This window comes from Nannospalax galili, unplaced genomic scaffold (genome assembly GCF_000622305.1).
Source record: "Nannospalax galili isolate Female #2095 unplaced genomic scaffold, S.galili_v1.0 scaffold412, whole genome shotgun sequence".
Lineage (NCBI taxonomy): Eukaryota > Metazoa > Chordata > Mammalia > Rodentia > Spalacidae > Nannospalax > Nannospalax galili.
Window position 1 is genome coordinate 154,553 of NW_008331547.1, and position 10,202 is coordinate 164,754.

Here is a 10,202-nt window from a genome sequence, read left to right on the forward strand (position 1 = left end):
GCATTTCACTCATCCAATAGTGGCACAACTGTTGTAGGTGTGGCCAAACATGCTGCAATCAGAATTAAGCCCAGTTCCATAGACAGAAATGTTGTTAGTGAGAGCCTGGTTGAAAATCTGTGGCTGAGCTTGCCATAGGCCCCAAAAGAAAGGACTTTCATTTTGCTTGATTGAGTGAATGTGATTTGATTGTGAAAAAGCCCCTTAAAACACGTGCATTTGCACACTACATTACTATCCTTATGTGCCTGGTCTGTTGGGGCAAACACTGTGTATTGGTCCATGAATATTGGCAAAGACTCACGTATGTAAAATGGTTTCTTGTCCTTGTGTTCCAATGCTCAGAAAACCATGACATCAGTATATTCACCCATTCAAGGTTCAGTGGACATTTCAGAGGTGGAGACTGAAATGTAGACATACCCAGGGAAAAGAATGAAGGCGTTGGACACTGCTATTTCCCTAGGGCATGAATTGTGATCAGTCTTCATGGAGCAGGGATGGCCATGGCGATTTACCACATAACTTGGACACTAGTCATGTCTCTGAAATAAGCTAAATAATGTATACATATATACACAAGACCTCATGGTAATTAGGCTGTCTATAACCCCTGAGAGGGAAGAGCCCTGGGATCCTAAACTTGGATATTACATCCTTCTGCCCACCCCCTCCAGCTACATGTGACCTTGGGGATGGTGTATTGCACTATATATAAGGTAGAAAGTTAACTGAAGGCAGGACTATAGCAAACGCTTTCCTGCCAGTAATCAGACTGTGCTGAGACTCCTCAGAGATGCAGCCCTCCTTGATGCAAACATGCTCAGGTAAGCAACTCTTTTCCCAAGTTCCTCTAGCCGAACTTAAATTTGCATTATTTTATTTTTAAATATTTAATTAATTTTTAAAATTCTATATGTATGAATGTATTGCCTGCAGTTATATAAATGCACCTGTGTCATGCTACGCCCTGCAGAGGTCAGAAAAAGGCATTGGATCCTCTGGAACTGGAGTTACAGACAGTTGTTAGCCACCATGTGGGTGCTGAGAACCAGTCCCAGGTCCTCTGCAAGAGCAGCCAGTGCTCTTAGCCTCTAGGCATCTCTCCAGCCCCAAATTTGTATTTTTTATGAGCCTTATTTAGGCAGTTTACTGTATCGATGTCATCTTTGCACTGTTTCAAGTAAATGGGCATTTGTTCATGCCTAACCCAGAGAAGCAAAGCGAGAAAGACCTAAGAGGTACTTTCTACTAGAAAACAAGTACAAAACATGCACGTGAATCACCGGTTCTCAAACACTGAGTCTTCTTACCCTGGAGACATGTAGCAGTGTGCAAACGTATTTTCCATCGTCTTAATTGACCTAGTAGAAAGAAGATTGTTAATGGGGTCATGGTAGAAAGCAGAGATGTGTCTACACAACTTTGAATGCTTTAAGTGATGTGTCTGCACAGTTTTGGAGAGCTCCAGAGCATGGAATGATCCATCACATAAAGTTAAGTATATAAAACAGATGTTTGACTAGAATGAGAATGTGAGAATCCATGAGTGACTCAGGAATAAACGCAGAGGATAGACTTAGCATTTGCTGGTTCCTGGATCTTCTCTCTGAGTTTCTTGACCTGAATCAACATGATCATATTCTACAGTAGACAAATTTAGGCCATGTGGATCCATAGAGCTTTGACAATTTGTTCAAACAAAATAACCTTTAAAAAGATACCATATAATAATTACTTTATTGTCTTGACAATATTTAGAAGGAAAATGAACTTTTGACAGTAATAAATTTCATTTTATGAAGTGAAACACCAAAATCATTAGTCTCTTGCAGCCTCTTAGACTGTGAATAGCCTTCAGATGATAAAAGGCAGAATATATATAGAAATATATACATTATGTAAACATCTTTTATGCAGGGAATGAATTTGAAAAAGGATCAAGGTTTTTGAAATTTTGCACTCTGCAACTGAAATCATGTGAAAACTATTTTATTTTGTATGTAAAAGGTATAGTTATCTTGTAGAGTACTCCAGTTTTATATTCTTTATAATTTTGATTATTTCTTAGAAAAAAATTTAGTGATTCATTTTTGTTATGGTCACAAATTTCTAAATGCATTTATCGAAAGTTCTTAGGAACAGAGAAATTTTAAGACTAGTGTCACCAAAATAATGGAGTCTTCATTTTCCTGCACCTGTGCCTCACCATCTTGTGAGTATAAAGTTCTGATTTCTACAGTCTGGCTTTGTCCATCTCTGAAAAGTAAATCGATGAGGAAATCAGCAGGGTTTGTTGTCAAAAATTAGAAAGTGTGTGTTAAATAAAGCAGGGAAAATAGATAAAATCAAGTTCCTAGAGCCTGTGTTCCCAAATTATCATGGACAAAAAGGTGAGTCATTACAGGTAATCACCAACAGCCTGTGGCAACACTGTGTCAGGTGAGGCGCAAGTTCCCCGTGGTGGCATGTGACGTCTTCAAACTGCTAATAACGAGACTGTGAAACTCAAACAAGCTCTGTGGGCTGCCTATTGCATCATCATAGCTTGGTGATCGTTAGGAAGGCTAAGCCTACTTAGGGTTATTGTATATCTGAATATTTTGTCAAAGGTGGAAGAACATGGCGTTACAGTGCTGTGCTATTTCATGCTGTGGTGTCATCATATGAGCCCCGTTCTCTTTGTCCTCGGTGCCAGCTAACGGCCACCACGTAATTATTCTCATGAGGAATAAAGCTATAACAAATGGATGCCCCGTGCTGTCCTTGTCATAGCGGTGTCTAAAATGTTAGTATCAGACATCGGGCTGTAGGTACTAATTCTTGAGTGTCTTGCTACTGAAAATCAGCAGAATCCTTGAAGACATTAATCTATCTGAAGAGAATAACCCAAACACCTGCCTCAACCAAGTACTTAGAGAAACATTGCTGGGAGTAATACAAAAAAAATGCAGAAAGTCACTCACGTTTCAATATATTAATCTTTGAAACATAATTAACTTCACAGTGGAATATGCTGCATTACACATAAAAATTTTAGAATACCAATTTCTGGACAGGTAAGGCTTCCACTGGCAGGTGACTCCAGCTAACCTCAGGGGAAGACATATCAGGGTGGCTCTTCTTTCTTAACAGGGAAACTGCTCCTGCTTCTGGTATCCAACCTGCTCCTGTGTGGGAATGCGAATGTGACCTCTGCACCCACACGTGACAAAGGGAATAGACAATGCAACGTGTCCTTGCAGGAACTGTTTAAGGAAGCGATCACTGTATCTGCAAAGATCAGTAAAAGAGCTTCAGTACTGTTCGCCCAGTTTGTAAGTATCCCACTGACTTCTGGCTTCCCTCCACAATGGACCTCCATATATCGGGGATATAAATATAAATCTATACCTTACATCAGAAAGAATCAGGATCCAAATGTCAAATAATGTTCCCTCCCAGGGGAAGGAAAGCATCAGCTAACAATGTGTGGAACAAGAACATATGAAATGCCAAGATTAGCTGAGATGGAGTGATTTTAAGTTGTTTCTCCACATTCAGCTGTTGCTTAAACTCGCTCTTGTGACGTGAGTGCGAAAGGCGAGGCTGAGGCAGAGACTTGATTTTGTATTACTTTATTTACTGGCCAGTCTCTCTCTGAATTCTTCACTTTGGACACTGTAGATACCCAGTTAAGGACACCAGCATTGCATTGTGAGGACTGAGTAGTGTCAGATAGTGACAGGTCAGGAGGAGAAGGAAGGTAAATTTCCTGAGAAGGAGAAAGTTTCACAAGGCTCCAGGACTAGATAAAGAGCTGGAGCCAGTGGATGGCAGCTGAGGAATGGAGTGTCAGTTTTCTCCAGGAAGGAGCTAATAGATTATCCAATCCCAAGGGGCCAGCCCTTAACACGTGTGCATATGAGCAGCACTAAGTAAGCGAAGTATTGTGTGTGTGTGTGTGTGTGTGTGTGTGTGTGTGTGTAATAATTATGGAAGAAGAGGTCACGAGTTTAGAATGATTGGGGACACATGAGATGTTGGAATTCGGAGAGGAAGGGATGGAAATGACATAAACACAGAACTCATGAATGAAAATTTCAAAGAATAAAAATTTAAATTAAAAATATATCCCAAATGCTATGAATCATTTTCTAAGCAATTCCAAGATTCATAGTGTAATGATAAGAAGGGCTTGTGTACACTGGAAAACACCTTCCCGTCTTTAAGATAAAGACAAATTAGCATCGGTATGTTACCTCTTCTAGACCATCTGATGAAGCCACAAGGGATGAGGCCTTCTGTGCATCAATGTTCTTGTGAAAATTTGGCTGTGTTTATAACATATAAATTCCTGTCCCTCGTTTTATGAACTGTTTTTCTAGCACTCCCTTTGTTTGAGGAACCTGTTTCAAAATCATCCCAATAAACTTCTCAAATTATCAAAACTTCACCAATAGAATTTTCAGTAGTTTTTATGGCCAGCTTGACACAAGCTGTAGTCCCCTAGGGGGAAGTTACCTAATTTGAGGAATTTCCTAGATTTGGGCACTTTCTTGCTTGCTGATTTATGGCCGGAGGGCCCAGCTGCTGCAGTGATGCTGTCCCCAGGCAGAAGGTCGGGGGCTGCATTAGAAAGTTAGAGGAGAAAGCAGAGAATACTCAAAAGCTGATTCCTTCCATGATTCCTGGCTATGGCCCTTCTTGACTTTCTGTCCTGAACTTCCTCAGTGATGAACTTTGACTTGAGGTTAGATAGTAAAAAAGTGAGACAAAGATCGACATTAAAAGTTGGCAATTCCTTACTACACTGATTTAAGTTTTTCAATATTTACTTTTAAAATGAAACATGTATGAAATGTATTAGGTTCTGATCACTGACATATTTTCACAGTTTGCAATGCCCAAATAATGACCATCTCACCATTCCAGGATAGACACTACACCATGAAACAACAATTCCAGAACAGGGCCTTCGGCAGGTGCCACACGCACTCCCTCGGTGCTCCTCAAACCAAGAAGGATGCTGCAGAGCTTCCGGTGAGTCCCCACACCGGGTGAGAATGAGTACCACATTCTCACCAACACTGCTGACGTTCGCTGCTTTCCTGTACTGTCAGTCTACGGGGAGGAAACGGGAATCACACCTGGAGGAAAGTGGAGCAGAGCGAACAGCAAAAGGAAAATTATATGACAACACTGGTAAATTATAAATGAAGTCGGCTGTGATATTTTAGCAGATGCATATTTGTCCTCGGAAAGGACTCTTTCACAGTGCCTACCCCTAAGGTTGTAGGAGAGTTTGAACTAGCAGTGACATTCATGGTAAAATACACACTGGTGCAGGTTTACGCAGTGCCACACACTGACATTTATCATATGTTACTAACGGGGCCTGTGTTAGCAGCGCTTTGTTTCCTGACCAGTTCACTGGCTCTTCTCAGCTTCCGAGCACCTCTTGGTTCTACCTCTGTGTGTGTTCCTGAGTGCCAATTCCAGATCATTCTGCCTTCACGGCTGCCACAACTGAAATCCACCTGAAGAAAGTGTCTAACCCATAGCGCTTATGATCATCATGCCCTGTGTGTGATAACCAGTCTACGTAACACGCCAGCTCTACTACATAATTGACAGCATCTCTCACATCTGATGTCTTGCCATAATTAAGATGATTTACATCAATCAATATCGCATACCCTTACACCTGCCACACCGACAATCAGTCTTCCATGTTTTGCTTAATAGCTATGCACTCTGTGGGTCTACAGGTATCATTTAAATAACTGTGATATAAATGAAAGAGAGAAGTGGAGCTGGGGGAAGAAATGGCGCTTTGAGACTTGCTACTGTGCTAAAAATTCCATAAATCCTCTACTGACATTTCTGAATTCCGTCTTCCCCAAATTCTCTAACACAAGGTCATTAGCTACATTTTACATTTCCACAGCTTCTATCATCTACAAAAAATGTTATAAATACACAAGTACATTGGAAAGGGGAATTATTTCAGCCTCTTTGGACAAAAACTGCCTCTATGTGAACCTGCTGTATTTTAGTATTTTAATGTGGTTGTTTAATTCTGGTTGCTTAGACGAAATTCCTAATGAAATTGATGCCCGCAATACTGAATGCCTGGAAGAAACCTCTGTACCATCTGGTGACTGAACTGTCTGGGAGGCACGGAGCCCCTTCTCAGATTGTCAATATGGTCAGATACATTGAGGAAAAATGTGTAAGACTTCAAGGGGTTGTTGGCCGCATAAAAATCAAGGTGAGCCTTCCGCCTTCTTCTCTCCCCTTCTCAAGCACTAATGAGGTGCACTGTGCAATAGGATTTGAGCTCTGAAATATTTTCTTTGTAAGAAAGAAGTTTAGGCATCCAAACATGTCAAATCCTCACTATTAAGGGGATACGGTGGACTCCAAACTTCTCAAAGTGCTCTGAACCTCACATGGGCATCTTGGTAGGTAACCACTGTTCTCAAAGTAACCCAGGCAGGACCTTTCCTGTGCAGAGTGACAGATGTCTAACTACCTCAGCAGATCTGAGCACAGTCATCTCTTAACTCTATATATATCTTAACCATCAAGTGCTACCCTCACCCGGGCTAAGGGTTGGGGTGCAGAACTGATTGGCTATAGAATACGGGGGTGGGGGATAATGGTGTGATGTCACAATTCATAATATGCAAAGAACAAGTCAGAGACTAGACTAACGGCATGTAAAGTTCCCTCAGTAATAAAAATGGAACCAGTTCCTTCGGGTTCCCATCGGTCAACTCCTGTGAGGAGGTACTTTGGGATTTCATGTAAGCAGGAAACCTATTCATTTGGGGTACCCTGACGCATGTACAAGAAACTCTGTATGTGTTTTACAATCCTCACATTTCACAATAGTTTGACATATCTACATTCAATATTTGGAAGGGAAATGCACCCAAAAATGCTAGAAAAGAATTATGCTTATCGGCTCTTCTTTTGGTGATTAGCTACGGCTTCATTACGAAGAAAAAAAATACCCAGAATGGTCCGGCCTGGCAGCCTTGCAGTCAGCTGATACAAAGGATGCACGCTTCGCCTTTTATAACTTACTGCATTGCCTGCGTTCAGATATGCAAAAGGTTCATAATTATCTCCACGTAGTGAAGTGTGAAGCGGCCCCCGACCAGTCCTGCAAATCTCACGGAAGACACTCCATCTGAAACTCCCGTGATGCACTGCTCCCATCAGAGTGCCTTTAAATGCTTCCCTTCTGAATGCATATTTGGTGGAATGCAGGCCTTCCTTAAAAAATAAAAGCATTTTTTTACAATTGCCATAGTGCCTCTGTATATTCAACAATCTCTTCTTCGTTCGTCCAGTCTGACACGTTCCTTAACTGGGCGTCATGATGTTATAACTTCTCTTGCAAATACTTCTGCATTTATATCCTGTCACTTATTAGTTCCGTGTATGTTAGGATTGCTATTTTGTTGGTTGTGACAAAATATCTTCTTTTTATTATTTTATTTTATGTGTATGAGTGTATTGCCTGCATGTATGCAAGTGCATTCATGTCATGCAAAGTCCATGGAGGTCAGAAGAGTTTGGATTCCCCTGGAACTGGAATTATGGACAGTTGTTAGCTGCCTTGTGGTTGCTGGGAATTGAACCTGGACCCTCTGAAAGGGCCGTCAGTGCTCTTAATTGCTGAGCCAACTCTCCAGTCCCATGACAAAATAAGTCTTAAACCAGGTTCATAATGTAAAAATATTAACACGTGAATTAATTAAAATGGAAAACTATTTAACATTTCTACATTAACATTTAATAATTTATATTTGGTAATACTTATTGTTTAATCTATTCATTGTTTAAAAACATTTTTGGTGAAGTTTTTGAGAGTTTGAACAGATCATTTGGATGATTTAAAAAATATATTGTATGAAATTCTTAAAACGTCACTAAAAGAAATAAAAGAAGTCAGGTGAGCAAGCCAGAGGGAGCAAGCCAGGAAGCAGCGTTTCTCTGTGGTCCATGCTTGAGTTCTGGACTCCAGATTCCTGCCTTAGCTTCTCTTGAGGATTAACTACAACTTATAAACCCTTCCTCCTCAGAATAATCACAAAATAAAAAACACAAAATGGCGCAGCAGGAATCATAAATGATAGAGCAGTAGTTTGTAAAAACAGGAATACACACACATGCACACATAGATATATATTATAGTTGAGCTATACTCTGGTGTCTACAGAAGTCAACACTGTGGCCTCATTGACTGATCCAGACCAGGCAACACAGAGCCTCCAAAGTGGTTTTGTCATCCATGTTCGCACCAGACCTCATTGTTATTATAAACACATCTTGAAATCATTTAAAAACTGATCCATTGCCTTTGGGGATTTCTGAAGAGTTATGACTGAGGTTTCACCTCCTGACCTGGTTTCGCCCACTTCAGCTGGACCCAACCTCTGCAATGCAGGTCTCGTTTGTTACATATCTGCAGTGTCCCAGGAGAACAATGCCAAATAAATGAAGAAAACGAGAATCAAGCCTCTTTTCAACAATGCGTTTTAAGCCTTAATATCACAAGACTGAATTAAAATCAAAGTTCAAAAAGTAGAGAAAAGTGTAAAATCGTTATATCATCACTCTATTTGACATTTCATGAATCTTACTCTCTTGTTGAACATTTTACCAGCTGATTATTCTTTAAACGTCTCACTATTTGAAATTTGGATCGCAAGACTCCATTAAGTTATAGTGTAATCCAACGCTGGCAGACAGGTCCATTTTGGAAAGAAGCCAGAAGTCAGTGGGTACTTACAAATATAGAAAATAACCCTGCAGCTTGGTTACTGATTTACCGACACACGCTGACCACCAGCTCAATAAGGAGCAGCCATCGCTCATGGCAAACTTGGGCTAAGAACCTGTATTTCTAACAGAATTGTCACAGTTGCAGGCTGGGCTTCAGCAGAAAGGCAGTGTCCCTACTAAAGACGAGGCACACTGAGGTGCAGTCATCTGAGGCTACCCAGCGCCTACAGTGGCCTTCTTTGCACAATTTGTATTTTTAGTTTTATGGAATAATGAACATCTTCCACTGAGAAAGTTCGCGTAAGGAATCATATTTGTACAGATTTAGATTTTGAAATGTGAGTGGCTCTCTGCATTTGTAATACTCCCTCCGGTGCGTCTGCATTCTCTAAACATTTGGAGCTTGACTTAAGTTGAAACAGAATGTACAATCCATTCACCTCAGATGGTTTAACCTCTTTCAGGTTTCTTCAGATCTTTAGTAATAAGACAATCATGAATTTGTAATTTTAGCTCACTGTCTACTATGAGTATTTTTAACACCAATGTGATGAGGACTTTGCTTTTATCTTCGCGTCTGATGAGAATAAACATGGGATTGGTTGTTTACTAGTACTGAGGATGATGAGGATGGTGTTGTAGAAATGGTACCATAACCTAGAATTGCCTACTCAGCACCATAATGTTCCACATTTCTTCCTCTGTCAAGAGATTCAGACTCTTTCTCTGAATTTAGTATCTATAGTAATTCTGTGAATGGACTTTCCCGTCATGATTACAATGAAACTATAGTGATAAAATAGGTAGAAAAAATAACATAGATGATTTTCATAGTCTCGTTTGCAGTTTAATGGGGCAGCATGCAGACACTGGGACCTTGCACCTCATCTGAGGCTCTGTGTTGCCAAACATCACTGCCATTATGTGTAAACAGCATCACCTTGTCCTTGATGACACGATAGCACAGAATCTAGGACGCTGATTGTGTCTGCTTTCCCTGCTACGGATAAGAAACAACTTTAAACATTTGACTATGATCAGTGTTGGTTTCATCAATTTTATTTTCGTTACAAGAACAAACTCTGATCTATAACAAATCAGTGACTCGCATTATCAAACGGTGCACCAGTATGTATTTATCAAATTGAACAGGTTATATAACTTCAGTAACACGAATCTTAGCAAAATTCTGTTACAAAATGTGAGTCTCAAGAATGCTAGTTCTGGAGGTTGGAGAGAAGGCTCAGCTGTTAAGAACACTGGCTGCTCTTGCAGAGGACCCAGGTTCCGTTTCCAGTACCCACTTGGCAGCTAACAACTGTCCCTAACTCTAGTTCCAGGGGATCTGACACACTCTTCTGGCCTCCACAGTTACTGTATCAGTTTAGAGATGCATTACTTCTATGGGTAGAACTGAGTCA

At 40.5% G+C, this 10,202-nt stretch overlaps 1 protein-coding gene across 1 annotated transcript; it reads left to right on the top strand.

Annotated features, from left to right (window-relative positions):
* The first annotated feature begins 743 nt into the window (after positions 1–743).
* LOC103728735 (prolactin-like) lies at positions 744–7,298 on the top strand. The gene is made up of 5 exons (XM_017796506.1): positions 744–827; positions 3,136–3,317; positions 4,915–5,022; positions 6,074–6,253; positions 6,972–7,298. Exons 1-5 carry the CDS (start codon positions 797–799, stop codon positions 7,182–7,184), a joined length of 714 nt encoding a protein of 237 aa, XP_017651995.1. The 5' UTR covers positions 744–796; the 3' UTR covers positions 7,185–7,298.
* Positions 7,299–10,202: the final 2,904 nt, after the last annotated feature.

Coding starts and splice junctions, on each gene's coding strand:
- LOC103728735 (XM_017796506.1), top strand. CDS start 797: ATGCAGCCCTCCTTGATGCAAACATGCTCAG. Junction 828..3,135: donor CTTGATGCAAACATGCTCAG/GTAAGCAACTCT, acceptor CTTTCTTAACAG/GGAAACTGCTCCTGCTTCTG. Junction 3,318..4,914: donor CAGTACTGTTCGCCCAGTTT/GTAAGTATCCCA, acceptor TCACCATTCCAG/GATAGACACTACACCATGAA.